General features: G+C 34.2%; 4 protein-coding genes across 10 annotated transcripts; all 4 read right to left on the bottom strand.

Moving 5' to 3' along the window:
* Positions 1-2206: 2206 nt before the first annotated feature.
* Positions 2207-5128, bottom strand: LOC7473280 (non-functional pseudokinase ZED1). 2 transcript variants are annotated; one of them, XR_002977217.2, is made up of 3 exons: positions 4362-4980; positions 2777-3871; positions 2207-2667 (listed from the first exon to the last, which is right to left on the bottom strand). XR_002977217.2 is itself a non-coding variant. In XM_024582990.2 (3 exons), the coding sequence occupies exons 2-3, from the start codon at positions 4367-4369 to the stop codon at positions 2827-2829; spliced, it is 1053 nt and encodes a 350-aa protein (XP_024438758.1). In that variant the 5' UTR covers positions 4370-4435; positions 5013-5128; the 3' UTR covers positions 2669-2826. The 2 variants fall into 2 exon arrangements, 1 of the variants encoding a protein (XP_024438758.1); XM_024582990.2 differs by lacking the exon at positions 2207-2667 and adding an exon at positions 5013-5128 and having other exon boundaries at positions 2669-3871; positions 4362-4435.
* Positions 5129-6040: 912 nt separating this feature from the next.
* On the bottom strand, positions 6041-10244 carry LOC7473279 (putative cullin-like protein 2). Of its 5 annotated transcripts, XM_024583526.2 has the most exons (10): positions 10086-10244; positions 9090-9255; positions 8889-8985; positions 7900-8085; positions 7718-7765; positions 7441-7644; positions 7261-7338; positions 6675-6767; positions 6334-6465; positions 6041-6246 (listed from the first exon to the last, which is right to left on the bottom strand). In XM_024583526.2, the coding sequence occupies exons 2-9, from the start codon at positions 9215-9217 to the stop codon at positions 6355-6357; spliced, it is 945 nt and encodes a 314-aa protein (XP_024439294.1). In that variant the 5' UTR covers positions 9218-9255; positions 10086-10244; the 3' UTR covers positions 6041-6246; positions 6334-6354. The 5 variants fall into 5 exon arrangements, with proteins under 5 accessions (XP_024439294.1, XP_024439292.1, XP_024439293.1 ...); XM_024583524.2 differs by having other exon boundaries at positions 6041-6465; XM_024583525.2 differs by lacking the exon at positions 10086-10244 and adding an exon at positions 9362-10075 and having other exon boundaries at positions 6041-6465.
* Positions 10245-11577: 1333 nt separating this feature from the next.
* Positions 11578-15786, bottom strand: LOC7481750 (flavin-containing monooxygenase FMO GS-OX-like 4). The gene is made up of 7 exons (XM_002318967.4): positions 15062-15786; positions 14835-14905; positions 14087-14242; positions 13874-13956; positions 13630-13765; positions 13355-13528; positions 11578-12083 (listed from the first exon to the last, which is right to left on the bottom strand). Exons 1-7 carry the CDS (start codon positions 15627-15629, stop codon positions 11877-11879), a joined length of 1395 nt encoding a protein of 464 aa, XP_002319003.4. The 5' UTR covers positions 15630-15786; the 3' UTR covers positions 11578-11876.
* Positions 15787-19201: 3415 nt separating this feature from the next.
* Positions 19202-25780, bottom strand: LOC7481749 (probable cellulose synthase A catalytic subunit 3 [UDP-forming]). Of its 2 annotated transcripts, none has more exons than XM_052446368.1 (14): positions 25373-25780; positions 24781-24983; positions 24300-24683; positions 24108-24219; positions 23844-24006; positions 23114-23380; positions 22680-23025; positions 22426-22563; positions 22217-22342; positions 21900-22112; positions 21538-21814; positions 20858-21054; positions 20400-20750; positions 19202-20305 (listed from the first exon to the last, which is right to left on the bottom strand). In XM_052446368.1, exons 2-14 carry the CDS (start codon positions 24859-24861, stop codon positions 19721-19723), a joined length of 3240 nt encoding a protein of 1079 aa, XP_052302328.1. In that variant the 5' UTR covers positions 24862-24983; positions 25373-25780; the 3' UTR covers positions 19202-19720. The 2 variants fall into 2 exon arrangements, with proteins under 2 accessions (XP_052302328.1, XP_024439473.2); XM_024583705.2 differs by having other exon boundaries at positions 25461-25780.
* Between the last annotated feature and the right edge of the window lie 204 nt (positions 25781-25984).

The raw sequence follows: 25984 nt of genomic DNA, 5'->3' as shown, positions 1-25984 counted from the left end.
GAAATAGTAATTATTTAATTCAAATTAAATTAGTTACTCGTAATTTTTTTTTTATCAAAATTTTGATATTATTGAATTCGAGATAATAACATGAAATGAGAAATAAATTTACTTGCAATTTGACATTGGGGGGTGGGGGCCGGGGGGTTAACTTTTAAAATTTGTGGTTATTCATTATTTAACTCATTTGATTCTTGGAAGAAAGAAATTGTGTTAAAGAATCAAGTAAAGAATTTAGAAAAATTCAAAGATTTCAAAAAAAAAGAAAGAAAATTGACTTGAGATTGAATCGGGGCTAGGTCCGGGTCATGAGTTGAGTTGACTATTGATCCGAATCAATATAAGGATAAAAATTATTATTATTATTATTATTATAATTTTAAAACTCGACTCGGGGGTCAACACAGAACCAAACCCAAGTCACGGGTCGGGTTGATAATTAATCCGAGTTAACTTAAATATAAAAATGGTTACTATCATAATTTTAAAACCCAACTTTGAGATCAACCCGAGTTAACTTAAAGATAAAAATAGTTATTATCATAAAATATATAATAGGTCTTTTAAAGTCAAATTATATGTAAGGTCTACTTATATTTCGTAATCCAATATGATTATTTTTACATGAAATATTAACAATGAATGGAAAATTATACTTAGATAACCTTTTGATAATAAAAGTTTCAATTCAAAATAGCTTTGTAAATTGCATAGTAAATTTGAGCTTGGGTTTGGTTTATAAAAATATTTATTATTATTGATTCGTAATTTTTTTTAGTTTTTAAAATATTTTAGTTCATAAACTCATACATTAATCATGTAATGAGAATGAAAGTTATTATGAATAATTCATGAACTATGAATATGAATATTCATCATAATTAATAATCATTTATGGGTTATGAGAAATTAATGTTTTGGTTTCCAAGTACTATAAATATATGTCTTGGATGGTAAAAAGCCATATAAAATTTATTGAGTTTTTTCCTTCATTTGTTGTTGTTTTTTTTTTATACTTGTTATTCTACTATTTTCTTTATTCCTAGGGTGTATGCTTAGGGTGTATGTTTAATCTTTGTAATGAGATATTGAATATAATTTATTTGAGTTTGCTAAACCTGGTTTAAAAATGCACTTAAGCAAAACAATGTTATTAGAGTACTACGAGGCTTATTAAAGAAAATTCTTTTGCACAAAGTAATAGAACTTTAATGATAAAAGATTAATTATTAACAATAACAAAAATTTCAGTTTGATCAAATTGTAAGAGTTTTAACAAGTAAGTGCTTTATATACTTTTACTCTAAGTATTATTTAAAATTATGTTTTAGTATTGGATTAGTTTCAATCTCTTATATATGATTTAATATTTGTTTTATATATATATTAGTTTTATGTTATGATTGCAGATTTACAATGAATTGATAATCTTGCATGATTATAAAATAAACATTATATGCTCACATATGTAGTTTCTTATGACAATTTGGACAACATTATTGACAATAATATTTAGGCCATTCACTTAGGCTTGTGTGTTGTTATAGTAATAGGAGACAATTAACGCTTGATTATTGTCTTGAATAAAAAAAATATAGACACTGGAGTCAGGAAAGACATGGTTCCTTGTATCTTCTAATTTGAAAGTATAAAAAATTACTCTAAAATTATTTAAAAACTAATTTATTTAATGTATCTATTTTCATTCCATTAACCAAACATGTTTTTATCAATTTTATATTTATCAAAGTCTTCATTAACCTTGATTGTTGGGATAAAACTAAATAGCAGATGTTCAGTTTAATTCAAAATATAACAGTTATTTAATTTTAGTAACAATCATATAGTTTCATTATAATGTTTTAAAGTTTATATAAACATGTTATTACATAAAGAAAAAATATACACAAAAACATTCTTTTCTGTCTGTCTTTTTTTTTTTTAATTTTTCAGAGGTTTAAAATGTTTAGTTGTATCTTAAAAATATCATTTCTCTTTGTGGGATAAATAAATACCTTAAAAGACAATGTTTCCATGTCTCTAAGTCAACTCTTTAGTTATTTCCATACTCAAATAGTTTACTAACCAGCAACATTCTTTAATGATGCCTTTCTTGGACGATACTTTAAAAATGCTCATCGTTAAAGTTTTACTTAATAATTTAAAATTTTAAATTAAAATGATTATTTGATATGGAATCGTAGCCTTAACATCTAAACTATTACAAGTTAATTAATAGCACAACACATAAGTGTGAGTTTGTATAAATTTCAAGTAAAAAAAAAACTCCACTTGAGAGTATGTTCATATCTCAGAGTCTCCCCAAACAAGTCTCACCAAACAACTCTTTGCCTCATTCTGAATCAATCTATACAGTGAATATCTCAGGCTATCAGCAACTCCTGCAGTAGTCTTCCTTTTCTCTATTGAGTTTCATGCATTGTGCTCCCCTTGTAACATGTAAACCAAATAACACTTGGAAACATTTCAGAATGACACACACACAGAGCCTGTATCTTTCCTTTTCTTTGCTCTTTCCTTTATGATAACAGCATGATGCTGCTGCCTACTCTTAATTCTTGGAGTTCTTGACTTGTTGTTCTGTTATTTTCTTCTGTATTAGCCTTTTACATTTAACAGTAGCTCCTGATGGAGTAGCCTCGAAGACTGCATAAAAAGGATCGAAAGTTGACCCTGTTAAGGACATCAAATAGAAAAGTATGATTTGCAGCTTTGAAGCAAATACAGCTAGAAGATGAGATAACGTATTCATTACAAGAAGTAATCGGTAGTATCAGTCAATGGAAAAGGTACACATGATCATCCTTATTGCTGACGGCAAGAAATTGCAGACCAATATATTTTCCTGAGTTCCTTTGAAACATCAATCATTGTTGGTCTATCTTCTGCTAATTCAGAGATGCATCTCAGGGAAAGTGCTGTATAAGCCTGCAATTGCTGCTCTTTTCCTGGCCAAGTCCCCTCGGCAATGATAGTGGAATCTATGACTTTGTTAAACCTATCATCTTCAATGCATTTTTTCACATGATCTTGTAAGAGAATTTCCTTTTCAGGACGAGAAAAATCAACCACCATCTGTCCAGACAAAAGCACAAGTAGGAATACACCAAAGTTGAAAACATCTTGCTTCTCATTGAAATTACCAGTGGTCAGGTACTCGGGCGCGATGAGTCCTGTTGCCCCTGCAACTGAATCCCGTACATGAGATTCACCTTTAGGAATCGATATGGAGATCGAGAAATCTGACAATTTGGCCTCATGGTTGTCATCCAGTAAGATGTTCAAGGGTTTGATATTTCTAAAAACAATGGGTTTGGAAAAAGCAGCATGAAGAAAAGCAACTGCATTAGCCATATCCATTGCAATTTTTGACCTTGGAATCCATAGCAAAGGCTGACAACGGGCTTCCTCAGAGCCCCATAGAAAATCAGAAAGTGTCCAATCTCCAACATATTCGAAAACTAGAATAGGAATCCGAGCCTCCAAGCAGCAGCCTAACAACTTCATAAAACTTTTATGTACACTCATTTTTGATGCATAAACAATGTCATTGAAACAATATTCATACTGTTCATCGTCATCCTTAAATTTCTTAACAGAAACAGGTCTGCCTTGCAAAAAACCCTTGTACAATTTATAGCCTGAATCGCCGGTCAATATTTTCTGCGGATCATAGTTGTTTGTTGCTTTCTTGAGCTCTGTGGCAGAGAAACTACGAATAGAATTGCATTTTCCATCACAAATGTCAACAAGCTTCTCCAGTAATTTGCTTCCATTCTTTATGAATGCAGTTTCCTTGTTTACTTTCTTATCCTTCTTGGTCTCCCAGCAAGTACTCATGCCACCAATTCTATTCATTAAACTCAGAATTCACATTAAATTCTAACACCAAATGAATCATATATAGGCTATACTTGTATAAGAAAACATTCCAGTCTATCTCTAGCTGTGTATTTCAATTTTGTGATGCATGTATCTTTTCATATCGCTAATGATAGGATTTGATGCAAGATTCCTTACAAGTTAGGTCCTTGTGGTGATCTACAATGCTAAAATGGCAATCTTCCATCATATTTCCTCCTTTTGAGCCTCATAGATCCGGAAATCATTAGCAGAGAATGAATTACAGAAAAATAAGGCCATTGATTTTCAAGATCCATGTAATTATCCAGTTCAGAATTTGCATAATACACACTCCATAATGGCCAAACTAAAATATCTATGATTAATATTGCATCAGAGATGAAGATGAAAAAAAATCCCTAATCTTCTACAAAAACTCTCTAAACCAGTAGAATTCATGGCAAGTGAATTAACATGATAAGGATAAAGCAGTGTACCTGTGCATGGCCAAGTCCGGTACCAAAATAAAGAGCTTATGTACACCAACCACCAGGAACCCTACCCCAGTCTCCTGTGTGTGTAAAAGAGAGAGAAAGATAGAACCCCACTTGGCTTTAGATTAGAAGCCACTTGCAGTTGGAAAAAATAAGACAGAGAGGAAAAGGGAGAGATTCAACTTTCTGGGTAAAGATCATAAAGGTGAGAAATGATAAGGGTGGACTTTCTCAAGCAAAGACAAGACAGTAGTAGGGCAGAGGAAATTCCATCTCAAAGACTTGGGGCAGTTTACTTGGACTTCCATCCCTTAGCCCTAACTGTTTAAGCTATGACCTTTATTGGGAGAACATTTGTTATATATATATATATACTCGAACAGGACATTAGTCCTTTTTGGTTCCAACATTTGCATCAGTGATTCTGAAGCTGTTAAATGTATAATCAACAAACTGACAATCTCTGTTCATACCAAGTAAGCAGTGACAAAGAAACACAAAAATGTTGATATCCACAACCAACGAGACACCAAATCATCTCAAATACTGAACAACAGAGCCTTAATTTTCCTCTGAAACAGGCGCAAGAGGCATAAAGTGATCAAATCACATGCAATCTATCCAAAAATGAGTGAAGGTGATAGGACGGTGTACCTCTGACTCCTAGTGGTCAAGACACCTCCCAAACTAGAATTATTTGCCCTGTGCCTTTTGTTTTGCAAGTGTGTGTTTATGAGACAGAGGGAGCCTTCCACAAGGCCACAAATTTAGAGTTTGATCCTTGGCAATCTTTTAGTAGTCCATTTGTAGTGTAAAACTTAAAAGAGTTGGAGACGAGGTGCATGAGTCAACGTTGAAATCAGGGCAACCATAACTTGTAATCTTAACTGTATCCCTAAATTATTCTCCATTATTCTTTAACAATTTCTGTCTAAATCGCACATTTTATACATCACTGGCTTATAAATCTGGTGATGCTTTAGAAGATTAAAGGTTTATGTTTGTTTAAAACCGCGTCCAATTTTTTTAAAAATAAATTTTGATTATTTTTTAATATTTTTGGATTATATTTTAATGTGCTAATATTAAAAATAAATTTATAAAAATAAAAAGAATATTACTTAAAAGATCATCAAAGGTCATTTGAGATCTTTTTGAAATAAAAACCCACTCCAAAAACCCTTTTGCAGACCATTTTGTGTTCCTAACCTACAACATCAACCTAGATTTCTCCTGTTTAGAAATTAAGATTTTTTATTTTCTTTTCCTAATTTTCATACTTCTATTATTAATTTATTTTTGTAGGATCTTGAATATCATTATCGTATTATTCTTCTGAAACATTCAAATTGTGGATTTTTATACAGTAAGTGCTTTCCTTTTTCATGGTTTTTGACTACAAATTAACCCCGCGTCGTTTTCTCATTATACGCTGTGTTCACTACCTAAAGGCCGCATCCATGTACATGCCGCCACATTGCCACCTGAACTGAATTTGCTTTTTCGTAAGCATAACATGCCAATTGGTTTTTCTTAAAACCTGGATCAAGCAGGCAGCTCATAGGCAAAAGAAACAATTGAAAACACCTTTCATGGATGACAAAGGAGATCGAAACTTCTCTCAATCAATACTAACTATGATGTAGTGCAAAAGACATGATCAATCTAGATATCGACAAAACTAGCAAGAAGAAATCATATTATCATGTAATAACACAAAATATTGGTCAGACCATGTCCGAAGAAAATAACAGATCAATCTCTGCCAGTATAGCAGACCAGACGACAGAACATTACTTGGAATATGCACTGATATAGATAGTCCCAATACTAATCACACCAAGTCCGGTCTGAAGATCCATGAGGAGAAGATGTCAAAGATCTTCGACTTCCACCCACAGAACAGAATATAGCTTAGCAGGAGAAAAAAGGATGACAAAATATCATACAAAAAAAAAAACACTATACATCTCACCAAGCACCACCATCGAGAAAACTAAGACAAAGGACAGATCAAAGATGACGTCAACAAAGCAGATAACCACTCTTCTGTTGTCCATGAGCTTCCCTCTTGAAGAGTCATGTTGGCACATTTTGACAACATTTCCTACAAATGGTCGAAGCATAGAGTAAATTTAGATTGTTGCTGAAAATAAGATCTGCTTAATTTTTTTCTGCCCCTTCCGGAAATGGTTCCTTTAGTGAGGAGCCATTACTGCAAATTGAAGACCTTATGACAATAAAAAGGAAGGCCAGAAATATGGATCGAGTTCATCAAGTGATAGAAAAAAAAGATCTCTTAGAAGTTTACCACACCTGATAAAAATCTGTAACAAGGCCGCAGTTCTCAAGTCTTTTCTTTTCAACCAATTTGTCCAATATTTCATAAACCAATTGCTGTTTGACAACCTGAATAAGGAACCAGAAAAAGCAAACCGTAAATGGACTAAAATTTAATGCCTGTCCAGTTTGATTCACCATCAGTGTTGCAGTTTGCAAACCACTATGATATTTCACCCACAAAATGATTTCAGCACGCAGAAATTTGTTGACCAATGTTTACTTATCAAAATAATCAAGAGCTTTAGATGAATATAACAGCTTTTGCTGCCTGCTAGCTTGCCAATTACAAAACTAGACTCAATTCAAGTCCAGTTTTACTTCAAATGCTAAAGATTGACCTAAGAGGGAGAATGAAGTTGCATTTCTTGGAAGCGAACAGTGAAGGTTTGTGAAAAGAACTAGAGCAGAAAGCTCAACAAAACTTCCGGTTAAATATAGGTTGAGTTGTCTAGGAGCTGATAAAATCATTTACACTTCAAGATTAATAATATCATCATATGGAAAATTTGTTGTTAATTTAATTTCAACAATGTTTAGGGTCTACAAACAGTGGAAGTACCTTTAATAGCTTGGGTTGTGTACCAGAGGGCATATAACGATCAGCTCTTTCTGCCTCTTGTTCCAAGCACCGGTAAACCTAAGAATATTAAAATAATATTTTGAAGCTAAATGTTGTATTTCATGTCCCAAACAGACATCAAGACCACTGATATCTCAAACAAAAATATGAAAAGAAAACCTTTTGAACATAATCCGCTGGTGAACCATGTGATAGCCACTGCTGAGCCATTTGACAGTAGTAATTAGAGGTTTCTTCTAGCATAACACTCTCGATACCTTCATAATACGCTATTCCTGTATGTTTATGCATTTCCATAAACACAAGAAAAACATTTTTCAGCGAGCTGCAGTCGATGTGCAATCCCATACGTTCTTGATTGATCTGCAGTCAAAAAATTCAAATGTGAGTTTCAGAAAAGAAAAAAAAATCCAAATTAAACTTGAATTTTACATACCAATGATATTGCAACATCCTGGAATTTGACATAAAACTCCTTGAAAACCTGCAAGTTTAGATACAAATCAATAAATACCAAACATAGACAAAATTCAAAAGAAATATACAAGGAGGAGGAGGGGAGATGTTAGTTGCAAAATAAAACACAGTTAACACAAAGACTATGACAAATTTCTTTACCAGGTCATGGAAGTTATTATTTGAGATGTCATTGAGTGAACAATAACAGATATTGGGGACAAAGTGGCGGTCAATGGATTCAAAAAATTTGCAGAGCCACTTTGTCATCATCTTGTAATTGGACCACATCAAGATGAGTTCTCTCAACAAAAGCGCATCGCGTTTGTCCACAAAAGATGGCAATACCTGATAGTGGAATAACAAAAGTATCCATAAAGCATCAATATACAGTTGTAATTGTTTCCATTTATAACAAGGATGAATGTTAGTCAGTGATTGACCAGTTGACAAATTAGCGACAGCACTATGGAAGACACCAGAAATGGTTTATTTTTCGGAAGTCATGCTAAGGAAGGTATCAACTATGAGATTGGAAAAAATTTAACTCTTCAAACAGCACACATAACGTTTATAGTGCATCATTAGAAAACATGAAGGGATCCAAAGATCAAAATCTGTTGATATAGGCATCATTCCATAGACCAATTACCGGATGATCCTGATTCAATGGCTTTGTCCACTTGACTTTCATCACTGCTAATTGATGGAGAGCTTCTCATGGTACTTTTGACAAGAAAAAAAAGAAAGAAAAAAAAAAAGGAAGCAAAATCAGATAATTTAGCACAAACAAACAAGCTTTTCTCTCTTTCATTGGCATAACATATCAGTCCATCAATTGATAGGTTCAGTTGTTTCATTTTACACAGGAAAGTGTGGATGTTTATGACTGGGGTCAATTTTCAGAAAGAATGACAGACAGGGTGAGCAGCTTTCGACTTATGTCAAGCAGAGATTGAATGCATGCACTCGTATATCAAAATTTGGACAATTATGGAAGTTCGATTTTCTTGGCAGAATGGATACTGCACGCTTGAATACACATTGAAAGGAACCAAACTTGAACTCCGGCATGAAATAACGCAATTCAACACGATGAAACTCTTTCTACCAAGGACCAAAACAGCAACTCGTCTAGTAAAGAAACTCACCACTGAATTGATGCTCTCTTCCAAGCTCTTAACAAATCTTTCAAGAAGCCAATGTGAGTTATTACGATAGCTAGCAGAATGCAGGTCAAAAACACATCTACCAAAGTAGTGAAGGGTATCTAATCCATTGAAGCAACATTAACTAAAAACACAACAAACAACAATGCATTAAAGAATTAGATATGTATTCATAGAGGATACTGATGAAACCTCTGGTATTCTTCAATAGTAAAATTCACTTCTTGATTTCCTTCCATAATCTTCTTCGTCTTCATTATCCCGTCTTCAAGTACCATCTTCATCGCTCTCTCTTCTTCAGGTTCCAACATCTTTCCTCACTATTTTCAAACCTTGATTCCAAATTCACCTATCAATACACAAACAATACCTTACTATCAACATTACATCTATTCAAAACTCTACATTACTAGCCATCTTTAAATCGCCCACCATAAGCACATCAAAAATCTCACCTAATCACTACCACTAATCATTAATCAAAAGCAATCAACATTGCTATCCAGCACAAAAATCCATGCACGAACACGAAAAATCCACTGCCATCAAATGGCGGGACCCACATTCCCATCAATTTCAATAACTTCGATTTTCGTGCCACGCATGTGCGCACAAAGGCTAATTACTACTACTAATTAATCATTCTTTCAACTAAATCTAAAACAATAAATAAATAAATTCTTAGTTCAAGTAAAGACTAACACTCATCCTAAAACTAGAAACACACTAAAAATTTGCATTGCCCTAAAAAAATTGAAGGAAAAAAAACAATTAAGAGCGTGCTTGTTATTTATATATAATCATCATTAATTAACATAATTTATAACAAAAAAAAATAAAGATTATCAAATGGCATCACTTCGTACTGCGCATAAAAATAAATAGAACGTGGATAACAATTTGTTCAGTTCACAAAACTTTCTCAGCAGCCAAACAGAAATTAATATTAATGAAAATAAAATAAAGATAATGAAAATGAAAATGTTAAAAGGAAAATAAAGATTATGAAAATGTTAAAAAGAAAATAAGGATTATTAAATGACATCACGTAGTACTGCATATAAAAAGAAATAGAACGTGGATAACAATTTGTTCAGTTCACGAAAACTTTCTTAGCAGCCAAACAGAAATTAATAACGAAAAGAAAATAAAGATTATTAAAATGTTAAAAAGAATTACTGGAACAAGAAAAGAAGCAAAACAAATCGATGTTCGTAGAAAAGTAAGGAAGAGAATCGGTAAAACGCAAACTTAGAGGTGCGTTTTTATGTGTGTGTGAGGAAGATTTCTTGGATTGGAAGACTCCTTATTGTGACTGGCTCTGTGAGAAAGTGCAAGGGAAAAAGAGGCTGGCAGAGGGGTAATTATGATATTAAGTGGGAAACATGGGCTTTTTCTTTGATTAGTTTTCCCTCTAGGCACAATTTTGAGATGACAGCCCAGTGGGCTATTGAATGGCCCAATGGCAGGTCGAAGTCCATTTATAATTTTTCTTTATAATTTTTTTAGCCTAATGATTTTTTTCATTGAAGTTATTTAGAAGTGATGTAGTATTGATTTTTAAAGTGTGTTTTATTCGGAAATGTATTAAAATAATATTTTTAATTTTTTTTTAAATATTTTTAATATTAGTATATCAAAATAATTCAATAATAATAATAATAATTTTTTGAAGCTAAACAAAAAAAAAATCATTTAAAAAAAAAAACAGAATATAATACCAGGACCAAAATCTCTGTTATAATTCTCCCAATCCAGAAATTGATTCCTCTACTCTGACCATTGAAAGGGAGTTTTCATTGCTGGCCAAGGATCAACGACTACTAGGTGTTTTGCAACTTATGGGAACGCGTTTTGCCTCTAAAATTTAAATATTTTTATTTTTTTACTAAAAATTATTTTTTTTTACTATGTTTTGAATCATTTTAATATGCTAATCTCATAAATTATTTTTAAAAAATAAAAAAATATTATTTTAATGCATTTCAACATAAAAAAATACTTTGAAAAGCAACTGCAACCACGCTCCAAACAAGTAACAAATTCTGGTTCATTGGATGAATAATTGTCACGTAGATCAGAGTAATTATGTAACTAAACTTCGGAAAAATCAGAGTTAATTCTTTTAGATTAGGTACACCTTAGATCTCAGTTTTTACTAGATTAACATAAATTCGTTATGAGATGAGAACAATTCAATAAAAAAAATTCAATATTAAAAGACAAGAGATCAAAGTAATCTTAAAAAAAAACAATTTAATTTAACCAGGATTAAAATATCAAAACTTGCTATCTTGATCTTGAGACCAAAATATCCCTATAAAAAATAAATCAAAACATATTATAAAATTAAATTCTCAACCGACCCAATATTAAATGATAAAATTAAAAAAAAAACTCAAAAAACAACCGTAGTCAATTCGGGTTAACCTGTTAAACACTGTTCCTAGATCATGAGATTGAAATAATCTAATACAAAGCAAATAAAATAAATCATAAAACTTAATTTTTAATTACTCCAATACTAAATGATAAAATTGAGAGAAAAAAATTGAAATAAAAAAAAACTCTAGCCAACCAAATTAACTCGTAAAACCCGCAATTCATATCATAAGAGTAAGATAACCCAATAAAAACTAAATCTAATATTAAAAAATAAAATAAAAAAATATTAATAAAAACAAATATTTTTTTTATAATGCCACACTAAAACATGGAGAGAATTATTATTCATTGCTATAGTAATTTCTCCACCACATGTTTTAGTTAATTGTTAAAAATAATATTTGATACAGAAATTGATAGCCCTGGCCTCAAAATACAGAAAGCGAAAGCCCCACGGACACTAGGATGGACAAGGTTCCTCTGCACCTTCTGTATGGAATGCTTGTACCATGGTTTTCAAATTTTTCATCTCTGTTGCAACAGAGGAGTTGGAGCCGCAGAGAGCTGTTTTTCGAACTCTTTCAATCAGATATGACCATTACTGGCTTTGTTTGAGATGCGTCTGTTGAAGTCTTCTTGGGCTTGCAAGATCAGGTGGTCGTCGTCCCATTCGTCACGATACATATTTGGCCTGGCACGCCAGTTCTTAAGAATTTCATGGGACATTTCAATTCTCCATTCTTCAAAGCATGAACACTGACACTGGGAGGCAAGCCACATGTTGTAGTCATTCTGCAAAAAAGAAAACAAAACATCATGTAAAAAGGCATAGAACACTAGAAATTAATGAAATAAGTTGAAGATCAGCATTTAGCAATACACTGTAGCTACCATACATGAACTGGAAATGCAAGGTTGCTAACTTCATGATCTTGTACACAAATAATGGAGGAAGAGGATTCACATTCAGGGAGCCAGGGGACAGAAGTTTGCAAGGCTAGTGGTTTGCTAATTCATGTTATAGATGAGAACCCACGTTATATTATACTATTAATTAATTTTAATATTATTTAATTTTAATTAAAGATTTTTTTTTTTATCTTGTAGGCTATTATCCTTAAACCAATCGAACTATATTAACAATAATTTTAATTAAAAGGGAGAAAACATTGTACCAAAATAATAATAATAATAAAGAATAGAAAGTTCCAATAAAAGTGGACAACCAAATCAAGTAACATATGATTTTAAATTCAAGCACAAAACAACCAATAGATTTATGTTATTCTACCATTGCCAATAAGTTCAACAACCAAAAAACATATTTATTAGAGAGCAATATAAATTATATTTCAAAACCTCATTTAATAGCTTAAACTTGTAAATTGAAATGATTATTTGATATGGTATCAGATTCTTGTTGACAAAGTGATCACAAATTCATATCTCACCACCTCATTCAAATTTATAAAAATTAAACACAAGGTAATTTAGGTTCGTGCAAGTTTCAAACTTAAAAGGCTTTCACTTGAGGTGTGTGTTAAAAAGTAATATAAATCATATATTAGAATATCACCTAACAACTTAAGTTATTGGGTTGAGATCAAATGTCACCACTCTCATTCCAATTAATAAAAATTAAATACAAGGCAATGTGGACATGTGCAAGTTTCAAACCCAAAAAACTTTCATTTAAAAAAATATGTTAGAAAGTAATATAAATCATATTTTAAGACTCCACCTAACATCTTAAACTTGTAACTTAAGATGGTTCCTTGACAATGTTAACTTGAAAGTTTCCCATTGATGGAAGGCCACTAGACTAAGGTTATATTTGTGTTTCCTTAATTTTTATTTTATTTTTTGTTTAAAATGAAATTTTTATTGTGTTTTTAGATCGTTTTGATGTGCTGATTTTAAAAATAATTTTTAAAAAATAAAAATATTTTATTTTAATGTATTTCTAAGTGAAAAATACTTTGAACCGTCACTACTATCATAATCCCAAATACACTTTAAAGAAGAGGAGGATAAACTTCAACCAGAGATAACATAAGGCTTACTGTAGAATGAGCTAAGTTATGAGTGTGATGCTTAGGTACACCAGAAGCTTCAAGTTCAGAGTAGTAGATCTTAACATCTTCCACCATGTCCTCTTGTGAAGGAAGAGCAATTCGACCTGATAAAACACCAGCAATCCACTTGCTTTGAACTTCGAACGTTGGGAAAGGGAAAGTCTAGCACCAAAATCATAAGCAAAGGATTACTTTCGATAAAAGCTAATAATTTACGATGAAAACAAGGACATATATATATATATATATAAATAGAGCTCAACCCAATAGGGTATCCCGACAAAGGAAAGCCACGGGGCCAAGATTGGAGGGAAAACATGCTTGTACAATGGCCCCACACGATTGTCATCCACAGTCACGATGCCATCAGTTTTCAGAAAAGGGAAGCCATATTTGTACCTTAAACACAACAATAGATGCCATCAGTTTTCAGTGTGGATCTATATGTATATATGTATAAGACAGTTTCTTTCTAACAACACTGAATTGAAGCCAAGTGAAAATTACCCGGTGCAGTGCAGAATAACGTCAGCTAGGATAACACTGCCATCTCGGAAAATGACAGTACCATCTTCACATGCTCTTTCTATCTGCATTATTTTGGGGAAAACAAGGCAGCATGTTAGATCAAGCCATCTGCCAGCAGTAGGGTCAAAACACTTGACAAAACCTCTCATGTCACCACCACCATCCACTCTCAACTTGAAGTGATGCTCATACCGTGGAATGAAGCCATATGTTATCATATCCAGGCTTTTTTTCGTATGTATCATCATCTACAGCCGATCTACGAGCAATGTGAACCTCTTTGGCAAGTCCAGCAATTTCCACGGATATATCAGCAGCGCTCGCAGAAGCTCCTATCAAAATTATGATCTGACAATGGAGGAGCATTGTTTAATAAAAGAGAGCACGACGCAAACAAAGATAACAGACTAACAGGTTAGGCCAAGAAAAGGCGTAAAATGTGACATACATTCACAGACAGGAACAAAAAATTTACACAAAGTTTGCTGAGAGTTGCATCAACAAGAACCAAATACAACAAACCAGTTACATTCAGAATTATTCTTGGAACTTCTGACACCCCCTTGACAATCTAAGCATCCATAACACAAGATTGTACGCCAAATATTTCAAAGTACACAACTTGACTTCCCAAAATTTCACAAGAGATTGCCTTTTACGTACAAACATGTACGTAGATGACTTTTCTAGAAAACTCTCATTGCCTGCAATTATGAAACTCATTCCTTTATGAAAAGCCTACACATCTGATAAGCTTGCAAACAGTATCGATCACACCGATATGCAAGTGTTCACGTTAGATTTTTCCAGCAGAAAATATTGCGCCACAAATACATGAACCAACCAGTGCTTGAAAACACCATAATGTTTAGCCAGTATCATTCTAGAATTAAAATAGATGTATTATGAGATAAAGAGAAGTACAAGATGCCATACATACTTGATCCCTGAAAGGCTCAGGAATACGATAGTTGTGGCTGTGTATCTGCTTCCCCGGCCACAAATTGATGCCTGAAACCATATCAATGGTAGTAACGAATAAGAATTAAGAAGACTAGTAAAGAGTGAAGGCACCCTCACACAAGTAAGAACAGGAAGGCAATAAATAAGTAATCATAGTACACAAAGCGCAATAAAGTACTGCAGAATCATACTACTGCTAAATACCAGGAATTTCAGCGATACGAGGTTGGGTGTAATGTCCAACGCAAACAACAACAGCATCAAAATCCTCATGATCAGCAAAATCATCACCTCTATCATTATCATCAAGTCTCTTCCTTTTTGACTTCACTTTCCATTTCCCACTATCAATCATCTCTACATTCACCACCTCACACCCAAACCTCACCATCTCTTCAATCCCAAATTCCCTGGCATAATCCTGCAAATACATCAACACTTCTCTATGACCCGGAAACCTTCTCGGGTCTCTTCCCTCACCCTCTCGGGTCACAAACGGGTAGTCCATAAAACCCATCGTCTCCCTTGGCAAGTTGGTCCTGAGAGACTCGTAGAGACTTGAGTGAACAACAGGTCGGGTTAGGTCAAGCCCGAGAGGGTCGGGTTCTACACGGGGATCGTACATCCAGAGACCACCAACTTGGTCATCTTTCTCAAAGACCACCACTTTGTGACCCTCTCGGTGGAGCTCACGTGCAGCCACCAGACCGGCGGCTCCTGCCCCGATCACGGCGACGTGGTGGGAGGAGAGCGAATTCGGTGATGCTTGCATTTTCTTTCTCCAGCTCAGGGAAGGGGCACGCCACGCTACAAATCCATAGTTGCATCGCAGCACACTGTTTTGATGCTCCCTCAAAAAAAGTCAACGTCTGAGTGAATAATTGGCTGTCTGCCTGTCCTTTTCAATTTCTTTCCGTCAATGGTGAGCGGAGACGGGAGAACGCAATGAAATATCTGCATATTTATTTGGATAAACTGTAAATTAGTATTACTGTTCTATTAAGAACATTTTCGCTTTATTAGCATGTGTTTTTTTCAAAAAAAAAAAAAAACTTGGCAATTTTTTTATAATCAAAATAGCACGTTTTTTCTCTTTTTATATCTCCTAATTTGTGTTATTTATCTAACAATTTATTTAAAAAACCATGCTTTTAATAGCTACAAGCCTACAAATTTAAAAGTCGTGTTTTTTTATTACAATATATATAAATTATAGTTTATAATTTCCATGGAAGCCACCAGGTCCATGGCTTGTTTATTTCCATTGAAGCCGACGACCCAGTCAAACATTCTTTAGCATGACACAAGGTAGTTATCAGGTCATAAACACTCATGAGATGCGTGCGTGTTCCGATGGGTGGTTGGTTCTAGCGGATGACAGCCAGATTCAGATGATTGCTTTATTTTGATCCCCCTGTCGTGCAAAAATATTTAGAAAAATAAAATGATTTAAAGAGTCACATATGACATTGTCATTCTTAAGTTGCGGCTGTCATTTGAAATTCTCTAAAATTATAAATTTGTTAGACACAAAATTTAATAATAAAGAAAAGAGAAAAAAAAATCGATAATAATATCATCAATATTATTAGAAAGATTTTAATAAAATAAATCTAATAATATCAATAAAAATCATTAACAATTATCATAGTATGTTATACAAGCAATTTAAAAAGACAAGTGAACTCTAATATTTTAGAACAGCTTGTACAATCCATTTTATTTATTGATTATGATATTGTTTAATGTTATTAAATTTATTTTGTGAAGATTTTTCTAATGGTATTGGTAATAACGTAATCAAGGATTCTTTAACATCATTTGTTTTATTTGTTTTTTTTTTCTTTGTTTTCTTTATATTTTGTGAAGAGATAAAATAAAATAGTTCTGAAGTCACACCAAATCTTCAAATACGATATCATTGGTGCCGAAATAAAATAAAATAACATCAAAGGTCACAATCGGGGAAGATAGTGGGTCACAATCAAGACTTTGAGTTCCATCAAGAAGTGTACGAATATAATTTAATGAGATCTGGTAGTGTTTACAATTCTCACAGGCTGTGAAAAGCTCTTGTTGCTAAATGTTGAGGACTCACAGCTAAAGGATTCGGAAGTCGATGCATCTCTTGTCAAAAATATAGGAAATACTAGTCATGTGACCTGTACTATGTAACTGAGGAATAATTGTTTTTAGTAAAAAGAATAAAAATAATTGTGTTTTTAATTTTTTTCATAAAAAACCAAATAATAAATTATACAAATATCTAATTAAATAAGTTGTTAATCTGCGCCTTGTTAAAGGTTATGGTTTTTTTATTAGAAAAAACAGGAGTGCATATTTTTTATCGTTTTTTTAATAAAAAAAAATCATAATTATAAATCAAGAAGTTTATTATGTGCAAGTGCTCATACCGATGAAATTATAGAAAACAAAATGAAAATTTTTCGGTAAAAATAAAATATAGATGAGCTTGATATCCAAAAATAAAATTGTCTAATGCAAATGTATTTTTCTTTGTTACAAAGCTTATATTTTACCACAAAATAAGTTTTTTTATCCCTGAAAATAAAATTAATCTATATAAAGCGCAAAACAAAATCATGGAAGATGAAATTATACCTCACAATCACGTTCAAAATATAATGAAGTTAGAATCTTATGCCCATGTTATCGATTAAATGTGTCGCCGTTTTAATATATCCTCCCATATGTTTTAGTTTTAATATTTAAAAAGTGTTTTTTTCCAGTAAACATCAAATTTTAGACTTCCTAACACGTCAATAATTTTTTTTTAGTTAGGAAAAAAATTTATCTGACCTATGGCATCGGTGAGCTTATTTTTTTTCTAAACTTAAAAAAAATATTAAGAACAAATATGAAGATGGTGGTATGTTGGACTATATATTTTTTAAAAAAAAAAACAAAGCAACTAATTTAATTTAATTTAAAATCAAACTCCCTTTAAAAAAAGAAGCATAAATTTAACAAATATGATGAATTTAAAAATTTGTGATAGCTTGGGTTATTTTCAAAATTAGTAAAAAATAACAGAGCATAATCCCCAAAACAATAAAGGATAAAAAACCAGGCAAATCTTCAAAACTCGGGTTAATCGCTACATCATGGGTGCACAAAAATTATCCATAAGGCAAAAAAATAATCCATATGACACTAGTAAAGAACTCAAAAAAAACTTGAGACAGATCATCAAGCCGATTGGGTTGAAAATTTTCAAATAACTTAGACCAAATTTAAAATGTAAAGAATAGACACCTAATATGATATATATATAACAAAAAAAAATCTCAACAAACCCAGTAGCCAAGTCAGGTCAACAAATCAAACACGTGATCTAGTACATGAAATTGAGATAACCCTATAAATAGAAAGAGAAAAAAATTAACATTTAAAAAAAATGCTTTTAAAAAAATTGAAGTCAACTCAGGTTAATCTTTTTAATCTTTCAAATTCATGACCCGAGTCATGAGACTGGAGTGACATCATTAAAAGCAAACTAAAAAAAAAAAAACATAATTCTTAATCAAACATATTTTGAGGGAAGGAATTGAGAAAGAAAATCAATAAAAAACACAATGCAAAACAAAAACAAATAGCAATTAAAAGAATTAGGACTAAATCCAACATAAAAATTAACCAAAATTAAACTTATAGGGAAAAATTAAATGAAATTAAATGTTTAGGGATGTAATTGAAAAAAAAATTAATTAAAAAAATGATTAAAAAAATAGAAATTAAAAGAATTAGGACTAAATTTGACATAAAAATTAAATAAAAATAAATATTTAGAGATGAAATTGAAAAAAAAAAACAAATCAATCAAAAAAACAATTCAAAACAAAACAAATAGCAATTAAAATAATAAAATGACCAAGGATAAAATTAAAAATAAAATTCAAATAAAAATAATTAATATAATTAAAACAATTACAATTAAAAAAAAGAGATTGAATAAAAATAATTGAAAGGCTAGTAAAGTATAACCTGCATGCCATCCAAAAAAAAAAAAAAATGAAAAAAAAAAATGAATTAATGTCAAATCAGGCCGAACCTAGACGCACTAGATAGGAGAAAAACACCACCCAGAAAGAAAAAAAACACTGATATGTTATACATTAAATAGTAATTTCACTATTATAATCCAAGGCATGTCTATAGTGGTTTTCCCACGGGATTTAGTTTCGGTTAATAAAGGAATCGAAAGTGTTTTTCCTTGAATTACGTGGCAGGATTTTTCACAGTTCAAATATGATTGCCATTATCTTTGTGAAAGACCTGAACTGAAATGAATATGATACTAGAAATGCTGTAAACATTGATGTCTGAAACAAAGGGGTGAACAACAAGCCCCATGAAATCATATGAACACTATACTTTGCTTCTGTAGTTTTACACCTTTTACAGCAGGACAAATCCCACTTTGTTTCATTATTATAAAGGAAATGAATTTGAGGAAATGGGAGAGACTCGTGAGGGTAACAATTCAGAGTATACAGTTGCTGTTCACCATACCTCCTCTTCCCTGTATAAATAAATTGAACTAAAGAAGAATCAAAGAGTATTTTGTAGTTTCTGCACGACTAGTTGCATGACACCAGATGAAAGCTTTGGCACTGAGGCACCACCACAGCCGGCTAATCTTCTTGACCCCTTTGGAATTCATTGGCCGAGGAGGAGGAATGAGATGTTCAAAAAAAAGATCCACGTGAAAACACACATTCAATCTACAGCTTGCAGGCTTCACCCCACCCTGCGTGTTCTGATTGAAGATTATCAATTCAGATATTCGTTATCAACATTGCTGGCCAATTGCCTGATGAGCAAATCCTGGTGCATGCTAGTTTAATTACAGTCCAGTCCACATTCCTCCAGAAGTGGACCGTTGGACTTGGCCAAGAACGGATCGATTCGAACCCACAGAAGCGAAAAGATGGAAGCAAGCAAAATTGACCACACAATGATGATTGTGGGAGTTCTGTTCTGTCGGCCGAGTAAACCTTTCAGGAAAGGATAAAGGTGAACTATCACCCAGAATGCAAAGAAAAGCTTACCAAACAGAGGCCCCCATGACTCATACCCATTATTTATAGCATTCGAGACACCAGCCACGACTCCAACCAGGTTTATTATCAGCAATGTTGTTGGTGGGATGAGCAACGTGGTCCACTTAAATGCATACAGCTCTGAGAACTCATCGTCGTCTCCTCCTTTAGACGTAACAGTGAAGTTCGTATCAACACCAGCTAGAACCTTTAAAAGCCCCTGGAACACTGCAAATAGATGTGCTGATACCCCTCCAATCACCCAAAATTGTTCGTTTCTCCACCATTCATCAATACCAACCCCACTCCATCTCATTTCCAGTATACTTGTTGCGAAAATACAAATGAAAAGAGACAAAAACCACAGGCTGGCAGCATTGCTGAGCTGCAAGTTGAACCAAAAAAAAAAGATTAATAAATAAATCTTGAATAGTTTATACCATATTTTAAGCAGAATTTAAACAAAACCAAATCAATACCTCCGGAGTGATAAATTTCCCAGTAAGCAAGCACACTGCAGGAAGAGTACAGTACGCCAGTAGAGGAATGGATGTCAAAGGATAAACAGTAGCATTTATGTAAGACAGACGCTCCAACCACTTCAAACCCCCTCCATATCCGTACCAAAGAGGACAGTGCCGGCTCAAAAATATCTCAACTGATCCAAGAGCCCATCTAAGGACCTGGTGTAGACGATCAGAAAGATTAATGGGTGCCGAACCTTTAAATGCTGGCCTAGAAGGAATACAGTATATTGATCTCCATCCATGACAGTGCATTTTAAAGCCTGTCAATATATCCTCTGTAACAGAACCATAAATCCACCCTACCTGGAGACGGAAAACAAATTAATGCTGAGCTAAACCTGGCCGTCATAAAGATTATATCGAGTGCAAGGTCTGAATATCCAACAAATAAATCTACACATTCTTTTTACCTCTTTGCCCCATTCTGTTTTATCTTCATAGCCACAGCTAATGACATGGATGGCTTCTTTAAGCAGAGATGCAGGGCTGGCACTTTTCAGCGTGCCACCATCCTCTAGCAGGGTAGACGCTACAAACACAGAAGATTGTCCAAACTTCTTTTCCAATTTCTGCTCAGATGTTACATCAACACTTTCACTTTCAATTCCTGAATTCAAGCTTTTTGAGTTTAGAAGACAAAATTATTGATCCAGCAGGACAATCAGTAAGGACCAGGACCGCAAGCAGAGAAAAGAAGCAAAATGAATCCTCCAACAAAAACTATGTGCTTAAGAAAATCTTGCAGACTATCACATCAAACTTTCTTCAACAAACAAATGAGGAGTCACATAGAACTTAGTTTAAAATCGCCCTGCAAACACTGAACACTTCCTAAAAAATTACATGTCTGAATTGTCCTTTGGTTGCATTCTAGAATCAGCCTTTGCCAACAAGAAACTGGCAATCTTAAAGAAAAAGATCAGCAAAAACATATTGATGTGGGAAATCATAATCTAGCTTCGTTAACATAGGATATCTAGATGCTGTTTTTTAGCTCAATTTTTAAACCTATTAGTAACCATAAACAGTGGAGGATTTTGAAGCTATAATTAGGCCAGGATTTGAAGTGTAAATTAGTTACAAATGTTACCTTCAATTCCCTCTTCAATACCCTCCAAAGCACCCACAGGTTCAAATGTCTTAGAGTTCCTCTTCTTTAACTCGGACTTAGGTTTGTTTGTCTTCTTCTTCTTTTTCCTTCCCGAACAGAAGCATCCACAGCACCACTTAGGCAAGCAGTTGCATGTCCTCGTTGGTGGTTTCTTTGTTTTAGGAGCATCATAACCATAAAGCGCGTGCCTTCTGAAAACACATCCAGTCCCGACATATATAGGTCCTTGAATGCCATCCAAACCTCTCATATTGATCTGTAGTGATGGAGGAATTGTGCATTAGACAGACAAATTTCAGAAGCAATGAACAATCCAGAAGTTCTGATACACGAATGCTTACATCAAAGAATACAGTGTTCCGGTTGGCATATCGATCACTCCTGTCAATGCCATCAAACCTCTGTGGGAACTGGACATAGCACACTCTCTTTCCAAGTAATGGATCCACCATGAAACACATTGCTTCTCTAAGAGCCTTACTGTTATTGATGTAGTGATCACAATCCAAATTCAAAAGATAAGGAGCATTTGTTAGCACGGCAGAGACTCTGACCTGTTTGACAGATGAGCACATGAATTTAAATAAACATCACATCCCGATTAACTTCACATGAACATGTGAAAAATCCAACGTCTTTTCCCTTTTGAGTTACTCACCAAAGCATTCATAGCTCCAGCCTTTTTGTGGTGATTAAATCCAGGTCTCTTTTCTCTGGAAACGTATACCAGACGTGGTAATTCATTTCCATCAGTGTCATGCCCTCCACTTTGGCCAAGGAAAACCTATGAAGCATTGAGAAAAATTGTCTATTCAAGAATGGAATCACTATCAGAAGTGCATTAAATGACGATAGATATTCACATACCTGAATCATTCCAGGGTGATCACGAACATTATTCCCAGGCCATGGAGTACCATCCTGCATTGTCCATCCATCTTCTGGGACCTTATGAGCCTTGGAAACCAAAGCATTGATCCGAACTTTAAACTCTTCATACTCTCTCTGCAATTGGAACAAGTACAAGGGTTACTTTACAAACTGGCCAACAAAGGAGAAAAGGGGAGGGGGAGAGAGAGAGAGAGAGACAAAAGAAAAAACTTTGGTTGAAGCCTAATCACCTTCATTGCTCTTCGTTCCTTGACAAATGAAGCCTGCACCTTATCTTTCAGATAATCTATCTTTTGAGCAAAATAAAACTCCGGTGCCCGAGGTTCAATGCTAAATTTCTTACAGAAAGGGACCCATTTCTTTGCAAATTCAGATGTTTCTGACAATGCCTCAAATGTCAGCATAGCAGCACCATCATCAGAAACGTAACACGAAACCTTGTCAACAGGGTAATCCACTGCAAGAATGGACAGAACCGTGTTTGCGGTCACCAGAGGGGGCTCTTTCAATGGATCAACGGTACTAACATATATGTCAACTGGACAAAGCTGAGAAGCCTGGCCTTCCTTTTCATACCTGACAAACAAGTTACGGCCATAAGTTCAACTAATGTCTCGCCAGTGGTTTAGTTGCAGGAACCAAAAGCAAATGACGGATTTCTTACCTCAGAGACAATCTATCGAGATAAGTTTCCCTGTCAATAGGGAGCCACTTTGGGAATTGATCAAGAATCCATGAAACAGCGAACCAAATCTCACAGATCACAGATATAAGCCATAAAGCAAATGCATCATTCACAGGATGTGTGACTCGATAGTGGAAGAAGAACCCAACAACAACAAGTCGAACAATGATGATCATTCGGTAAGGATTGATTTGGCTGGACGGAAGAGGTGTTTTTCGTGATAGTGGTTGCCTTGCCTCATCCATTCTGATCAACAAGGAATAAATTTTATTTCCATAATCAGTAGTGCTTAAGATAATTGACATTTAATAAGCTAGGAGTAGGAATTTGAGAAGGCAAAGAAAAAGAAGAAACTAAGAGCAATTGCCACTGATATTCTTCTACAGTCTATAATAATTGCCAGCATTTTAGCAAGAAGACTCAAGTTTAAAACACAAAAGAATGCAGAGTTTGTTATTATTTTAAATATAATTAAATTTCCATTAAAAACTAGATTAAAACTCTTAGGATAAAGAGAGACATACAAAAAAAAAATTATGGTTGAGTACTTGAGTCATATAGTGGAATGCAGAAGCTAAGTTAAGAATAACAATCACCAAACCATGCCAACTAATCTGGAACGAAGAAGAATAAAAAAGCTTAGAGACAGTTAATTATGCAAGGAATTATAAATAAGTGAGGCTTCATGTAAGTTGGTGCTAAGGCTTACAATGGGAGATCGGGATCATCACCATCATAGTCCCCGTTTTCACTCTTCATCATCTGCAGATTGTCCTGTTTTTGCTTCCAGCTCTCCATCCTCTCCTTCCATGCAATACTTCCATATCCATAAGCAGCCAAGTCCTTGGAAGGATCCATGGATCTTGGTTGCACTGCAGCAGCCAATTGGCTTTCAATTATAAAAAAAGAAAAGCCAGGATCCCCCAATTTGACTAAACAAGCAATAAACAATCGGCAATGTAGAAATGATTACCAGGAACGGCAGAATCTGAAAAGGGGAGGGGGTGGATCCTTTTTCCACTGCCACCAATAGGAGCCATGTATGAAGGGACCAAAGCATGTTGTTCAGGAGGAATGTCATCAACCTGCAAGTCATGAAGGATCATTTTTTTAGTACAATATTTTTGGAAAACCTTAAGACAGGACAGGAAGCAGAGCTAGGTACCATTTGACCATTAGTAAGGAGAGGGACTTGGGGCAGATCGGGATCATAGTGACGCATAGATTCAGGTCCTCCAAGACCACCATGGTGCTGCATATCGTGTCTGTTGCTATTCCTTCCATCGAAATTGAACTCGTTTTCCAAATCATCAATGCCATCTTCTTCTTCATCCCCATGGACTCTCGCACATCCTTTGAGACGCTTGAATCTAGTCTTGCATTGAGGGCAGACTTGATTTCCTTCTCTACGCTCATACTCGTAACAAGTTCTACAAATGGGGAAGGCACACTCGTTGCAGGCCACAAAAAGCTCCCCGTCCACCGTAAGCCCCACATCATCTCCACATATCTGGCATATTTGCCTGCTCACTCTCTCTAGCGATCTCGGCTGCAACCAAAAATTAACAAGCAAAATGTGGAGTTGAGACAGGATCAATTGAAGGAGAAGAAAAGGAAGATGTAGGGAAAGAGAAATAGCTGCTTACAGCAGATTCTCCATCTCGACGGATAACAACAAGCTCATTTCTATTGTGAGAGCCGGCCACCAAACCTGCACTCACTTCCATTGCGGAATATTCCTCGGTAGCAATCTGTTTTTTTTTTTCCTTTTCTGTTCTTGTTATTTATGATGGGATCGGTGCCAAAAGAAAGGCAGATAAACAACTATTCATCTTGCTTGCTAGCCCTTCTGTTTTCAATTAACAATCAAGCATTTAATTAAAAGCTCAGCCATTAATCAAATCACGATCAAGTCTCCAAATCATTTATCTTTATTTTAATCCATACATATAAATAATTCCATCCACTTCATTTGATTAATTACAAGTCCTCCTCGTACATGCCAAACCACACAAAGGAGCAACAATATCTTAGCTCGAACTAATTCAAAAACATACGTCAGCTTAAAAGCAAAAACCCACATTCAGAAACTGATTAACTTACAAGAACACGTTGAATCATGTCAAGATTTTGATGATCATGTCTTTACTAAAACAGCATAGTTTTAAGCAGTAAGATTTTGAAATTCTGTTTTGCGAAAACTGGAAACTTGGAGGGAAATCAAGGTTTGTCAGCTACCTTTTCTTCTACTTAAAAGAGTACAATTCCCAGTGCTGTATTTAGAGATTCAAAGACAAAGACAAGGCAAGGTAAAGGCGAGGCTAACCTTGTTGGCCCTCTAGCTCCTCTTCATTTTTCAGAAGAGGGGAGATTTAAAAGCAAAGAGACAGCAGTAAAGTGGGAGCTTTCAGAAGAGATGTCGTCGGTAAGGAGATGTGGTTGGTTTTTTTTTGGGTGTAGAAAAGAGTAGGAGTCAGCAACGGTAAACAACCACTTGCAGGGGTGAGAGACAGAGATGTGGTACCATGCAGTACGCTAAAGACATGCACCGACAGTCCCTCTCTAAAGTAAAACTTAGAACATGGCCACTGGTTTGGTTTGGATCTACCTTAAGCTAAACTAAATCATCTTCCTCGTAGAATAAATAGTTCCAAGGAGACTTTTTTCTTTAATCCTGCGATGAACTATTCCTAAAACCACATCAATCAATCATTGGGGTAATTATAGATCAGTCCCTAGTTTATATGCTCATGAACAGGTTAGTTCTTGATCTTCAAATTCTTGCTAATTTCTCCCTATACTTACTTTGGTTTCCCTTCATGAAATTAAATTTATTACGCTTTCTTTTAT

This window comes from Populus trichocarpa, chromosome 13 (genome assembly GCF_000002775.5).
Source record: "Populus trichocarpa isolate Nisqually-1 chromosome 13, P.trichocarpa_v4.1, whole genome shotgun sequence".
In the NCBI taxonomy this organism is placed as follows: Eukaryota; Viridiplantae; Streptophyta; class Magnoliopsida; order Malpighiales; family Salicaceae; genus Populus; species Populus trichocarpa.
Note: the sequence above shows the minus strand (reverse complement) of the source record. Positions and strands in the feature narration are given on the sequence as shown.

Bases quoted from the DNA above. Each gene is read 5' to 3' on its own strand.
- LOC7481749 (XM_052446368.1), bottom strand. From the start codon at position 24,861: ATGGAAGTGAGTGCAGGTTTGGTGGCCGGCTCTCACAATAGAAATGAG. The intron at 24,220-24,299 runs GTACCTAGCTCT...CATGACTTGCAG, and splicing joins TCCTTACTAATGGTCAAATG to GTTGATGACATTCCTCCTGA. The intron at 23,381-23,843 runs GTAAGCCTTAGC...CTTGTTGATCAG, and splicing joins GATGATCCCGATCTCCCATT to AATGGATGAGGCAAGGCAAC.
- LOC7481750 (XM_002318967.4), bottom strand. From the start codon at position 15,629: ATGCAAGCATCACCGAATTCGCTCTCCTCCCACCACGTCGCCGTGATC. The intron at 13,766-13,873 runs GTAATTTTCACT...GTTGTGTTTAAG, and splicing joins GTTATTCTGCACTGCACCGG to GTACAAATATGGCTTCCCTT. The intron at 13,529-13,629 runs GTTGAGCTCTAT...TTTTGGTGCTAG, and splicing joins TTGTCGGGATACCCTATTGG to ACTTTCCCTTTCCCAACGTT.
- LOC7473279 (XM_024583524.2), bottom strand. From the start codon at position 9,217: ATGTTGGAACCTGAAGAAGAGAGAGCGATGAAGATGGTACTTGAAGAC. The intron at 8,086-8,888 runs GTGAGTTTCTTT...TTCCACTATCAG, and splicing joins AAGAGAGCATCAATTCAGTG to GTATTGCCATCTTTTGTGGA. The intron at 6,768-7,260 runs GTACTTCCACTG...TTCCTTATTCAG, and splicing joins CACAACCCAAGCTATTAAAG to GTTGTCAAACAGCAATTGGT.